Source organism: Peromyscus californicus, unplaced genomic scaffold (genome assembly GCF_007827085.1).
Source record: "Peromyscus californicus insignis strain IS unplaced genomic scaffold, ASM782708v3 Scaffold_4__1_contigs__length_199733344, whole genome shotgun sequence".
Taxonomy (NCBI): Eukaryota; Metazoa; Chordata; class Mammalia; order Rodentia; family Cricetidae; genus Peromyscus; species Peromyscus californicus.
In genome coordinates, this window is record NW_026294562.1 from 53,189,609 (window position 1) to 53,204,094 (window position 14,486).

The 14,486-nt window shown below is 49.8% G+C and overlaps 1 protein-coding gene across 2 annotated transcripts; it reads left to right on the forward strand.

Moving 5' to 3' along the window:
- The first annotated feature begins 1,472 nt into the window (after positions 1-1,472).
- Lgals12 (galectin 12) lies at positions 1,473-13,353 on the forward strand. Of its 2 annotated transcripts, XM_052713857.1 has the most exons (9): positions 1,473-1,973; positions 4,157-4,245; positions 4,379-4,592; positions 6,480-6,599; positions 7,160-7,198; positions 7,917-7,943; positions 8,444-8,532; positions 10,496-10,646; positions 11,246-13,353. In XM_052713857.1, exons 1-9 carry the CDS (start codon positions 1,905-1,907, stop codon positions 11,390-11,392), a joined length of 945 nt encoding a protein of 314 aa, XP_052569817.1. In that variant the 5' UTR covers positions 1,473-1,904; the 3' UTR covers positions 11,393-13,353. The 2 variants fall into 2 exon arrangements, with proteins under 2 accessions (XP_052569817.1, XP_052569819.1); XM_052713859.1 differs by lacking the exon at positions 4,157-4,245.
- The last annotated feature ends 1,133 nt before the right edge of the window (positions 13,354-14,486 follow it).

Here is a 14,486-nt window from a genome sequence, read left to right on the forward strand (position 1 = left end):
TGTTTCAGGCCCAGTTGTGACCCTCTAAAAACTGCATGCTGAATCCTGACCCCTAGAAGCCTCGGAAACATGACTGTGTTTATAGACACAGCCTTTACAGAAGTAATTAAGATAAAAATGAGGTCTTGTTGGTGTGCCCTAGTCCAATAAGGTTGCATCCTCACATAAAAGGGAGATTAGAACCCAGCTACAGATAGCAGAGGCAACCAATTGTATGAGGCCAGGAAGAAGCCATCTGCCAACCCAGGATAGAGGCCCCAGGAGAAACCAAACCTATCAACACCTGATCTTCAACGTCCAGCCTCCAGAACAAAGACACAACAGATTTCTGTCATTTACAACCCCACCCCAGTCTGTTGTATTTTGTTGTGGAACCCAAATAAATGAACACACCCTCCTTCCTTCTATCCCAGCAGGACTGAGTGGGGAGTGGGGGAAGGGCACCACTGGCCTTGGGGACCCAGATCTGACTACAGTGCAGGGCACGGTATCCTGGCCCAACTGGTCTCTCCACCTGTAGCTTCTCCTCCCCACTGTGGAGAGCATTTATTTATCCTGAACACACTGGGGATTGATTTCCCACAGAAACACCTTTGGCTCCCCTGCTCCACCTACCTAGCAGGAGCTAAACAAACTCCTTGGCTGGGCACCCGGCAAGCTTTCAGTTATGACCTAAGTCAGGGTTTCTCAGACATTCGTACCCAGCAGAATTGCCTGAAGGGCCAATTCTTGAACTTCACCCCCAAAAGCCCTCTTCAGTAGGCCTGGGGTGGAGGCCCCACAATTCACCTTTCTGGCAGACTTCTAGGTGAGGAGATCTGGTGAAGTAGCCCCGCCAGATCCCTCAGCCCAGGCCCCTGACTTGCTCTCTCTCCCCTGTACCAGGAACTACTTACTCTTCTGCACCCCATGCACTTGACATTCTGTCTACCCTGGTCCTGCCAGGAACTCCCTGCTGCCAAGTCTGACCCCATGGTTAAATCAGGAAACCTCCCAACTTAGGCTAAAGTTGAGAAGTTATGCTATTTTTAAAGGGGAAGCTTTACTGGAATCTGTACCAGGCCTGGAGGCCTCTCCTAAAACACAGCTATCTAAGCCCAGGCTCAAACACAAGGAAGCCCCTGCCATGGTCACCCTCTTGACCCACAGGTGAACGAAGTGGGGGAGGCGTTCTGGGAGAAGAAATGACTTGTGGAAGGACACAGAGCAGAGGCTGTGTTCCCACTAGCCCAGGCTGCTCTATCTGAGCCCAAGAGCCCTCCTCTCCCTGCCCTTTGCTCACTCCACTTTCTTGTGACCCCAGCTGGTCCCTGGCATTTGCAGCTAATGATGAAATAGTCTCAAGGGACCTCACAACTTGAAAGAAAAGGAGTCGGGAAAGAGAAAGGAATGAGAGCAGGAGGAGCCTGGAAGCTGAGGGCGGGGCCTCTCAAGGAACCTGCACACGTGTACCACCTCCGTTCCTTCCTCGGAGCGGCTGTAGGCCCAGGTGAGCCCTCGCTGAAATGAGCCAACCCCAGGCTTCCCTTCGAAATGGCCAAGTGCTTCAGACACAGACGGGTTCGTTAGCTGGTCCGTGAGTGAGTGCTCGCTACCCGCCCCTGGACACGGAGTTTCGGAGTTTCCGCTAGCAGACCGGGTCCAGCCAAAGCTGCTGCTGTGTACCACCAGGGCTGGGGACGGAGGGGGGTGGGTGCTGATGTGAGCCCTAGAGGTGGGCCACTGCCCTTTCCAGGTCTGTTCCAAGAAGCATTAGGACTCCATAGGGAACAGGTGAGACCAACACCTTGCGCAGCTGTTATCTCACCCAGACCCTGCCTGGGGAAAGGTGAGTGAATTCAGTGGGGGACAGAGCTTCAGGAATCAGGATCGGCAGCTGAGTTGGAGTTGCCCCGCCTGCTCCCATGTCCGCGGATGAACATCTGGACCCGATTCCTGACAGCTTCATCCTGCAGCCGCCGGTCTTCCACCCGGTAAGCTTAACACAGCAACTAATCAGCTGAATTCCAACTTGGGTGTGAGCGAGTGGGCTCCCGGGGTCTTTGCCTTTTCAGTTTGCCTCTTCTGGGCTGGGTGGCTAGAAGAATGGAGGTGGGGTTGTCGAGAGGGACACTAAGGACCAAGGGCAGCCGCTTCTCCAAGCTGGAAGTGCGGGCCTGGGAACCCTCCCAATCAGGGATAGGGGGAATTCCTCTGTCTCTCCTCCTGTTCAGTGCCCAGGAGACTCTGAAGGCCAGCAATGCTCTACAGGAGGCCAAACTCCCAGCAGGCACTACCATTAATGAGCACTGATTATTACTTTCTCCTGCCTGGTCCTCTCCTCCCTAGAGGCCTCCAGTCACTCGGTTAATTAACACATTCTGCCAAGAGCCTGGGAACTGGGAGCCACTGTGCTGCTGGACCCTGCAAAGCTGTGGGCACCGTGCCATGTGGAGAGCCTGGCCTCTGGCATCTCCCCAGGTGCCTGAGTAATGGGCTGAAACACCGGAAACCTCCCAGGTTCCCGTCACCTCTTGCTTCGGTCATCGGGAGGGCTCCTTGGGGTGGTCTGGGCTCTCTGATTTCCACTGGGTGTTGACAAGTCATACACGGAGGCTGACCCTGTGGACCTGCCCCAGGTTCACCTGTTGACATGTCTTCTGCGGAGCTCCCACTGTGCTCAGGTGAGGGCGGAGCTTGTTGAAGGGAAAGACAAGGAGGCTCCAGTCATATGGGGCTGTGATCTTAATGGGAAACCAGCTGGCCAGCTCCTCTCTACCAGGGGCCAAGGGCCAAGCTAGCATTGTGAGCTAAGTGCTCTGAGAACTCAGGAGAGGGGAGGCTGAAAGGTGTCCGGAGGGAGAACGAGGAAAGGGTGAGAGGGAACAGACCCAGAAAAAGAGTTGAAAAGTGTGTGCATACTTCAGGAAGGCCAGGCAACTGCTCTGTGAGGAAAGATGGGCCCCAGAGGGGGGCGGGGGGGGGGGCTGGTCACTCTTGGGGATCTCTGAAGAGAGTCCACGTCAGGGTCAGCTCGCTCCCAACTTCTCCATTCTTTTCTCCTCTCAGCTCCTAAACTCTGAACATTCGCTAGTCCTCAAGATGCTTCTTTCCCAGGTGGCATTCAATGGGTGACAAGCCTCAGAGGGGACACCGCGGCCTGTCAGTGCTCTGACAGGCCAGTGAAGCTAGGTTAGACTTCCCCAGGCATTGTGGTTTTGACATCTCTGCCCAAGAAAGGAGAGCTTTGAAAAGAACTGTGACGGTTCCTTGGACTAGCCACTTGATGGGATGTAGAATTGCCGTGGGAACAAATCTCTGGACAAGCCTGTGAGGTGTTATCTAGACTCCCTTAAGATAATGAGAGTCACCCTCAGTGTGGGGTGGTGCCATCCTGGGGGCTGAATCCTGGTCCAAATAAAAAGCATGCGTTGAGCTAAGCTGAGCTAAGCGCTAGCTTTCACTGCAGCCTGAATCCTGACTGGATACAATGTGACCGACCAGCTGCTTCAAGCGCCTGCTGCCATGACTTCCTCCTGTCATGCTGGACTGTACCCCTGAAGCTGTGAGGCAGAATAAACTCACCCTCCCTTCAGTTGCTTTTGTCAGGGATTTTGTTACAGCAATGAGAGAAGTAATTAATCTGGGAATATTAGAGAAAAAACGGGTTCTTCTCTTCAAGGACATTTTTCTCTTGCGGTTTTATTAGTTACTTTTTCTCATTGCTGTGGAAAAAAAAAATACAGCAAAAGCAACGTAAGGCAGGAAAGGTTGTTTCGGCTCCCGGCCATGGGAGACACATCCGCCGCGGCAGGGAAGGTGGTAGGAGGTGGCCACTCTCAACTCCAATGTCAAGAAGCAAGGGCCATGAATGCTTGTACTCCACACTGGCCTTCACCTTTTTATTCAGTCTGGGAGCAGCCTATGAAAAGGCAATGCACCCGTTTAGGGTGGATCTTCCCACTTCAAGTAACCTTACCTAGAAAATCCCTCAGAGATGTTCTCAAAAGTGTGTTTCTGTGGTATTTGTAAATTTCATCAAGCTAATAGTCAAGATTGGCTTCCCAGTGGGGAAGCCAAGTTCCCTGGTCTTTCCTCTCCACCATACTCACCCCTGCACACAGGAGTCCCTGGTTCCAACTCCAGTCGGCACACCGGGCTTCTCTCCCCTGTTCAGGTGGTTCCCTATGTCACAACAATTTTTGGTGGCCTGTATACAGGCAAGATGGTCATGCTGCAGGGTGTGGTCCCTCTACGTGCACGAAGGTAAGGGGGACTGTCTAGGATTTGGTACAGCCCAGATTTAGGGGCATCAATCTGGGGTTCCTCTCTACCTTCAGAATCTCTGTGGGTCTCTGACCAGAAGGACATCTCAAAAGCCACACAACACCCCCACCAGGTTTCAGGTGGACTTCCAGTGCGGGTGCTGCCTGCATCCTCGGCCAGATATCGCCTTCCACTTCAGCCCTCGCTTCTACACTGTCAAACCCCATGTCATCTGCAACACCCTCCAAGGTGGACTCTGGCAAAAAGAGGTCCGGTGGCCCGGCGTCGCCCTGCAGAGAGGTGCTAGCTTCCTCATCCTCTTTCTCTTTGAGAACGAAGAGGCGAAGGTGAGTACAAAGGGTAGACATCCAGCAGTCCAGGACGGCAGCCCTACACTTTTCCTTCTCTCATCCCATTTTCCCATGGCATTGTGATAAACGGCACTGTGGAGAGGGGGCTGAGGCTGCTCTGGGCCCATACAACAACAAGAAAGCACTAACCCCTGGATCTAGTGGGGAGAGGGCTCCATTGCACGGTCAGAGCAAGCACTTAGAGGACTCCTGCTTGGTGCCAGGCACTGGGCTAAACCCTTTATGAGGATGTACCCATTTATCCTCCCCATAAGGCCTGAGGGGGATACCTTCACAATCCCCTTACAGCTGAGGCAGCAGGAGACAGGGAGAGAGAACTTAATGCCCAGGCTTTGACCTTCATTATGATCTTAATAGAAGGATAATGAGACCTTCGGAAGGCTCTACAAGACAAGGCACTGGAGGAAGGGAAGTCCTAATGCATACAAATTATCCCCAACTTCCTGAGCCTTGGTTTCCTTGATGTAGATAGGAGGAGGGGAAGGAAGAGGAGAAGAACGGTGGTGGTGGTGGTGGTGGTTGCTGTGGACCACATGGCGACCATTGCTGCTTAACAAAGTTCCAGCATTTCAACATTGCAGACAGTTCTCTAGCACCTTTTAACTTTCACTTTTAATGATTCTCACTGTGTGTTCTGGGAGTTCCCTATGTCTTTTCCTTTGGGAAATTTTGTATGGGCTTTGAAGAATGAGAAATGTATAAAATGACAGCCTCTTTAAACAAAATGATTCCTAGGGAAAAAAATCCCCCCTACCGAGGAACCGTATAGCCTGATGATTCTGCACACAGGAACCCCATTGTGCCCTCCTGATTACACCAAGAACAGGAAAGTTAGAGATTTACTGAGGACACACTGGACCCCAAGGATGAAGTGCCTACAATTCAGATCCAGAGCCTGAGGCCATTAAGGGCCAGAGTTTAGTTAATAAGTCCAGAGAAAGCAGAGTGGTACAGTGTAATGGGAAAAGAGTGAGACATGAGGATCTTCCCTCCTAGGAGCGAATGAGGGGAACAGGCCCACATAGTAAGACTAAGACACAAAGGGGCACAATTAGGGGATAGCTCTGTGCAAATGCTGCACCATGCCCCTCCAGGAAAGAAAATTGCTCTTAAATTGTAGTGGAGTGTCTGGTCCCCAGAAGAATTCCTTTTCCCAAGGTCAGGCATTTAGTTAAGGACCTCCATTCCTTCAGGGGCTTGAGGAAAGTTCCTACTTGCTAAAAGCACTATTCTTATCTCTGGCAAGAGGAACTTGTGGCCCTTCCTTGGTATAAGAGGGCTACTGGTGGAGTTACTGAACCTTTGAGAACAATAGGCATTTAGATACTTGCTAAACATCACTTTTGTCTCAGGGAAAATGCTGTAATGAAGTTAATGGCCACTTTTGCCCCTGAATCATTGAGTCTGCTTTCAATCTCGCCTGTGGCTACACTATTGCCTTTTTTCAATAAACTGAATGGCAGCCAACCTGATTCACCCTCAGATCTTGTCCGTCTCCCCGCCCCCAACCCCCACCCCACCCCCAGAACTCCACATATCCTCTTTGGGACCTGAATTCTGCCAAAGCAGGTCTCCAGCAGGTAGTGGCAATGACAATGACTACATTGTCTAAGAAGGGAAGAGCTCTGTCATCGATAAAGAGCCTGGACAGTGCCCTGGTCCCAGTATCAGCTCTGCCACCTACCAGCTCCAACCCTGGGTAGATTACTTAAGTTCATCTGTACAATGCACCTGCCTTGCAGAGTTTGGGGGGAAAAAACAAATATGTAAAACTAGGGAGGCATGCTTGCTAGTGCCTGGGATGGATTATGCACACAGTGAACAGTGGGCTGCTCTTCAGCTGGGCTCTGTCTGCTTCTCCAGGTGAGTGTAAATGGACAACATTTTCTTCACTACCGCTACCGGCTCCCACTGTCACGTGTGGACACCCTGGGCATATTTGGTGACATTTTGGTGAAGGCTGTTGGATTCCTGAATACCAATGTAAGTTCTCTTGGAGTCAAGGCTGGGCAGTGGTGGCCTCTGACTTCTCCTGGTCTGGACAGGTCTGGGGCTTGCACACTTACCCCAGACTGAGAGACAGAGGAAGGTCTTCTATGCCCCGGATAACTGAGACAGAGGAAGTGCACAAAGGTGTCAGAAATGAATGGGGAGCGGAAGAAGAGAAGGTGGCCACAGTGAGGAAGCCCAGGAGCCGTAGATAAGACTCTTTCCTGTTGGTGGAGTCTGCTTGGCCCTGAGGGGGCAAAGGATTTGGTACATCAGGGTCCATGCAAGCTGCAGTTTGATAATGGATCCTATCTACCCAATTAACTTATTCAAAATTCAGCTAAATACGTGGTTCAGTGGTAGCGCTGCCCTGGCAAACACAAGGCCCTAGCTTCAATCCCCAGTACTGCCAAAACCAGCCCTGAATTGATGCAGTAAGTCTGAGGTGGGGCCAGGAACAGGAACGTTCAACACTCAGCTTTTAAAGGTGTGAGAAGCAGTCAGGGGCTTACAGTGGTCCCAAAGGCTCGCAGTTGTTTTTTCTTTCTTAACAGCCATTTGTGGAGGGTAGCAGAGAGTATCCAGTTGGATATGTGAGTTTCTTCCTTCTATTTTTTATTACATTTATGTGTGTGTGTGTGTACATAATATGTCTATGATGAGGGAAGCATGCATGTGTGGAGGTCAGAGAACAATTTGTAGGAGTTCCCGTCCTCATGTGAGTCCAGGGACGGATATCTGAGTCTTTGGGGAGCACGGCTGGACAACCGTGCTTAGACGCCAGCTGGCCTCTCTCCTCCCTGCACATGGTTGCACAAGGCCCAGTTGACCCCTTCCCTCACTGATGTGGATACCAGGAATGTGCCTGGCTCCCTTAAGTCCCTGGAGAGCCTAGATTTGTCTCTCCCCTCCTGTCTCCAAGGCAAGCTTAGGAAGATGGGTTGGAGGTATTTGGCTACCTGCAGGGGCCCTTGACTCCCATCAGAAGATACTTTCTATGGAGCTTTAGATCCTCAGATCAACCCTGCAAGATGGCTGTGGTTGGCTTCACAGGACAAAGACGGGAGATGAGACCCATGACCTTGCCGGACATGTGGGATGGCAGCTCCACTGTCCTTCCTACTCTTCCCTATTACTCAAAGATGGGCGGGGGGTATCTCAAGAGTCAAAGGATCCTCCACCAGGAGCCCAGTCACTCACCTGCTGCTAGGAAAGGCACAATCTCTTTGTGTCCCCCAATGCAAGCAAAGTAGGAAGACCTCCTTGCCCAGCAGATGCTAACCACCTCCCCTGCCTCTTTCTCTCCGTCAGCCCTTCCTGCTGTCTAGCTCCAGGCTGGTAAGTGAGCCTCGCTCTAGGTCTCTCCTGGAGGCAGAGTCCCGTTTCAGCTCCCTGACTTCCCTTTCTTTGTGGAGAACTTCAGCAGTGGGAGGGCGAGGCAGCTCCGGGCTGAACTCCGCTTTCACTGACCCTCTTCACTTACTCTGCACATGGGTATTTAATACTTCCCTGGGACTGGCCCAGTGCCAAGGCTAGGAGGTCCCCCCAGACCTCCAGTTGCTCATAGGTGGCAGAGTGACAAACCACTGCATGCCTGCTACATACAGTTCAGAGCACATCTGTGGTAGAAGGCACCAGGACACTGAGCACAGCCTGGAGGGGCCTGAGCCGGCTCTCAGCAGGTCTGCAGCAGGTGTAAGCAGGACTGAGTCTCCTAGCTGCAAGCCTATAGAGAAACTCACCTGCCCTGGCATTCCTGGGTCCCTGAGGGTAGCCTGCTCTGGTGAGGGACCCTGACACCACTCTGATCACCATCTTAGTCATTTTCTGTCTGTCAGGAGGTGCCCTGCTCACGCACTCTTCCTCGGGGTCTCTGGCCCGGGCAAGTCATTGTAGTTCGAGGATTGGTCTTGCAAGAGCCAAAAGAGTAAGTATTTAATTTTAAGAAGAAGAAAGAGACGGGCAGTGGTGGCGCACGCCTTTAATCCCAGCACTCGGGAGGCAGAGCCAGGCGGATCTCTGTGAGTTCAAGGCCAGCCTGGGCTACCAAGTGAGTTCCAGGATAGCCAGGGCTACACAGAGAAACCCTGTCTCAAAAACAAATAAAGAATGAAAAACTAAGGGAGGGAGGCAGGGAGGCAGGCTGGCCTCACGGTTAAGTTTCCAGCACCACCATTTAGCCCTGTATTACAGAACAGCAAAGAGAAATGAGTTAGCCCAGGTTGTAGAGACTGTGAATCGAGTTGGAGTTGGGAACAGTAGCCCCAGTTATGGGTGCTGCTTCCCTGTGGAGTGAACTAGCTTCATATCACAAGTCCCAGAAAAGAGCCTTTGCAGTTGAGACCCAAAGAGGAGATATGGCCTCCTACGTTGTCACAGTGCTTGGTTTAGGAAACAAGCTACCCTGGAAAGAAAGTGTGCGGTAGTGCTTGGAAGCCAGGTCCTAGAGGCAGTTCGAAAATGGATGCTTCCTGGCTTCTTCTCCAGTGGATGCTCAAACCCTGACCTGTAGCTTAGGACCATTTAGACTAGAGGTTTCCGTGTCCCCTAATGTCACCCTGACCCCATCCAGCAGAGCCCTAGACTTGGTAAGAGATTCCCTGAGATGCCCATCAAAACTCTGGAGCTAGAGAGATGGCTCAGCATTTAGAAGCACTCCCAATACAAATGTGAGGGCTGGTGTAGCTAGAGTTTTCCTGCCTGGCCCACAGTCAGGACAAATCTCTGTCGCCCACCAGTCCCACAGCCGCTCAGACCCAACCAAGTAAACACAGAGACTTATATTGCTTACAAACTGTATGGCCGTGCCAGGCTTCTTGCTAACTGTTCTTACAGCTTAAATTAATCCATTTCTATAAATCTATACCTTGCCACATGGCTCGTGGCTTACCGGCATCTTCACATGCTGTTTGTCATCCTGGCGGCTGGCAGTGTCTCTCTGACTCAGCCTCCCACTTCCCAGAATTCTTCTCCTCCTTGTCCCGTCTATACTTCCTCCTGCCTGACTACTGGCCAATCAGTGTTTTATTTACTAACCAATCAGAGCAACACATTTGCCATACAGAACATCTCACAGCAGGCTGGAGTTCAGATGCCAGCACCCCTGGAACAAGTCAGGGACACGCATAGCCCGCAGCACCTCTGGAGACAGACAGGAGTGCTGGGGCTTCCTGGCCTCTAGCCTCACTGAGAAGCTGGAGCTCCAAGCTCAGGGAGGGAGCCTGTTTCAAAGAAATAGCATAAAGAAATAGAGAAGGACACCTGACACCCTCCTTTAGCCCGTGTGTGTGTGTGTGTGTGTGTGTGTGTGTGTGTGTGTGTGTGTGTACACACACACACACAAAGATGTAAATGCTGTATATGTAATAATACTATCTAAGCAAATAATATCATTTCCATACTTATTTACTTTTCTACACAAGCAACTTACATGTTCTTTCATTTAATTCTACCAGCCCAAGATGGGAACAGATGAAGTGGCTTGTCCAAGACCAAAGCTCTAAAGTTAGAGCATAAACCCTGCAGCCTGGTCTTTACCACTAAGCTCTTGCAAAAGCATTAAACCACAACATGACACATAACAATAAATGTTAGCTGCTGCTGTGATCACAGCTGTCCCCATTTTCGGGGCAATAAACTGAGGCTCCAACGAGGTAATTACTCCGCCCCCATAGTCTTCCAGTCAGGAATTCAAGTATGATACTCACGTGCTGTCTATGCCTCTGTGCTGTTATGTGTCCAAGTGTTCCGCCCAGAGCCTGACACAGAAACTTAATTCTTGGAAGCTGTCTAATCCTCCAGTGGCTCTCCTGCCTCCAGCCTTCTCCTTCAGAGATACGACAGCCTGTAGGCAACAGAGGCTGATGCACTTCTCTGCCTCCTTCCTGCAGTTTCACCCTGAGCCTGAGGGATGGGGCCACCCATGTTCCTGTGACACTCAGAGCTTCCTTCACAGACAGGACACTGGCCTGGGTCTCCTCCTGGGGACGAAAGAAGCTGATCTCAGCCCCCTTCCTCTTTTATCCCCAGCGATTCTTTGAGGTAGGTCTGAGCCAAGTCATCACGTCTCTCCTTGAGCCTATTCCCATAGTAATCTGAAGACTGTGGGCTGGATCTTGGGATAGAGGAGCAAGCCAATACCCTGGGGCTAGGTACCCAGAGCCAGCTCCACAGAGAGAACGTCCAAACATTGGCCTTCAGTCCTCTATGCTGATGCCAGAGATACTAGGCCCAGAAACATAGGCATGGTGAATGCAGATGAGGACAAGCATCAGTTGTCTTTAAAAGCTCCCCTAAGATTCTAAAGGCCAAGAGTGATAGAACACCTGGATTTCCAATCCCAGCCCTTGGAAAGTGGAGACAGAAGGATCAGGAGTTCAAGACCAGCCTCAGCTACATAGGAAGCTGGAGGTCAGCCTGAGGTACATGAGACTTGATCTCAAGCTCCCTTTATGGCTCTAGTGTGTAGCCAGGGTTGAGAACATTTCCCAGGGGAAAGCAACATTGCAGATGGTGAACTTTAACCCCTGAACCTGACTGTCTCTGATCATTGTGCCCCTCAGTGGAGGGGGATCTCTATAGTAATACACCAGGGAGGGTCTGTCTGGAAGCCCACCACCCACTGAAGCTATTCTTACCAGGTACTGCTTCTGTGCCAGGAGGGAGGGCTGAAGCTGGCACTCAATGGGCAGGGGCTGGGGGCCACCAGCCTGGACCAGAAAGCCCTGGAGCAGCTACGGGAGCTCAGGATCAGTGGAAGTGTCCATCTCTACTGTGTCCACTACTAAGGAGAGCTCCAAGGGCACCCCAATCAGAGAAAAGGAAGGGCAGCTGCAGCCAGGGATCCACAGTGCAGCCTCACCCTGCCGTCCTCACCAGACCATTGACCTGTCATCACTGTGCAGGCCTAGTTCACATCACAAGCTTGAGTCTGCAAGAGCATCAGGGCCCCATGGCTAGGGAAGGCTTACAGCTCTGTGCCGCCTCTATCAGGAGCTTGGTGGCTCTATCTTCCTAGAGTATACTCAAGGGGGACAAATGTTATAACCTCACAAAGACACACACACTTATTGCATTTTAATCAATTCTGAAAACAAGGGCCCAGGTCAGTGTGGTGTCTCTGCACCCCTCTTCAGCATTCAAACTCTGTCTTGGCCCTCCTTCCGTCACTCCATGGGGCCGTGTGGCTGAAACCCTATCCAGGCCCAGCCACTGAGAAGGCAAATAGAGGGTGAGAAGATGAGCCCCAGGCCTATGATCAACACATACCTTCTACACTCACATTTCCATCTAAACTTGAATTTCATCCACAGTTGCTCGACAGTTTGTGAAGCCTTTGCCCAAAGTGACAAACACCGCAGTTGCTTGCATAGTTTTGGCCAAAGCAAAATAGCCACTTCCCAGGAAAACACACTGATAATGGGACCACATTTTAGGCACCCAACCGTGTAAACAACAGTAATCTCTCCTAAGATTATATTATAGTCTAGGTGGGTCAGAGGCAATACCATCTATGTTTGTATAATATACCCTGTGATGTTCACACGGTGGCAAGATGGTCGAATAATGAATTTCTCAGAATTTCTCCCTGTCATAAAATGATACATGACTGTATTTAGCAGAGCACATAGACCAGGGAAAAAAAGGAAGACTGTAGAGGGTTTGATTTGGTCTATTCCTGGAAGTCTGGGTTCACCTCAGAATGGACTTTAGACTCTATCTCTTGGAAATGTTTCTGTAATCCCATCTGCATGCCCACAGCTGTGTCAAGTCACTGGGTGGAGGATGCTGATGAAGGATTCGCCATTTTATAACTATAAGCAGAGAGCCATTTTCTTCCCTAATCCATGTACCAAGATTGATCATACATCTATCATGAAAAAAAAAAACTCAATAAATACCAGGGGAGAGGAGCTTTTCCTGCAAATGTGCCTTTATCATAATCCAGGGAAACTAGAGGCCAGAGAAAAAGATGGCTGGAAGATAACTCTTAGACACCAAGGCCCTGGATTCTGGGAAGAATCTGGGTCAAAGAAGAGATGGCAGGTTGGTAGGTTGAGGTAGAGAGTGTGCAGCTTTCATGGCAAAAACAAAGGGAGGGCAACATGCCACTTAGCCAGGAGCAAATCCTGTGGCTGCTTACATACCTTGATGGCTTTCTTACAGCTTTAAAGTAAACCCTAAAACTCTGTAGAGAAATTCTTTATTCTCCATACAACTTTTCCTCAACTTTCCTCAGCCCTTTATTATATACCACAGTATTTTTTAAAATAAACTTATTAAGGCTTGAAGAGATGGCTCAGCAATTAAAAGCACTGGCTGCTCCTCCAGAGGACCCGGGTACAATTCTTAGCATCCACATGGCAACTCACACCTATCAGTAACTCCAGTTCCAGAAGATCTGATGCCCTCTTCTGGCCTCCACAGATACTGCATAAATGTGGCACACAGACATACACAGGCAAAACACCCATATAGAAAAGAAAAATTAGCCAGGTGGTGGTGCATGCCTTTAATCCCAGCACTAGGGAGGCAGAGCAGGCAGATCTCTGAGTTCAAGGCCAGCCTGGTCTACAGAGCAAGTGCCAGACAGCCAGGGCTACACAGAGAAACCCTGTCTCAACCTACCAAAAAAAATTTTTTTAAATAAACTGGTCAGTTCCCACACATATATAATTCATTATTTGCATTAGCACCTCAGCAGCACTTATTAATATAATCATATTTACTTATTTAATCTACTAATGAAATAAACTATATTGAGAGAATTCTAATATACTGTCTTAAAATTTTTGGAGTGAAATTCATATGATGTTGATGAATCTTAATAAATACATTGTGTATTTTACTCACTAATATGTATTATTGTTTATAATTGGCCTGTCATTTTACTTATTTATATGTATTAGTGGCTTTTCTATTATTGTGATAAACACCGTAACCAAGACAACCTGTAGAAGGCAGGGTTTATTTGGACTTATGGTTCTAGAGGGGTAAGTTTGTCAAACAGCAGGCATGATGGCTAGAGTGGTAGCAAGATGAGAGCTCACATCTTGAACTATGCAAGCAGGTAAAAGGGAGAGCCAATTCAAAGTGACAGGAGTCTTTAAACTCCCAAACCCGTCCCCCAGTGACATGCTTCCTCCAACAAAGCCACACCTCCTAAGCCTCCCAAACAGCGTCACCCACAAAGGACCAAGTATTCAAACATCTGGACTATGGGGGATATTCTCATTCAAACCACCAAACAATGCACGTGTTAGACTTTTCACAGCTGTGACAATTTAAGAAACAATTTAAGGAGAGAATTTATATTGCCCCAGTTTTAGAGTTTTCCACACATCATGGTAAAGAGCCCGTGGAGGTTAGGGGACAGCTGCTCCCATCATGATAGCCAGGACCCAGGAGGTGAGGGTGGGGTGTGCCCACACTAGCTAGCTCGCTTTTTTCTTTTTGCTCTGTGGCTGCCAGCCTATCAGTGCCTACATTCAGGTCAGGTCTTTCATGCTTAGTAAATCCTCAGACATGTGTGGAAGCAGGCTTTACTTATCTTCCCAACATATCCCAACAGAGAATGAAGGAAGTTGAAATGAAATACTCAAAAGTTGACACAAAAGAAACAATAGCAGCTGGTAGATACTACCTTGCCTTCCAGATGGAGGCATTAAATCCTCTGGAACTTCTCATGATAGCATCTGTAGTACCCAGACCGCTCCCTTCTATAAACGCCTGGGGCAAGCCTAACTCCAGAGTTTGTCTTTAGAAGGCATTCATGGAAAATGGCACTTGCTGTGGAAAAATTCATTTTCCCTGCTGGACTGGTCTTTGAGACACAGGACGTCTGTGCAGGCGCCAGTCCTGCAGGGTCAGGCTCACCTGTGT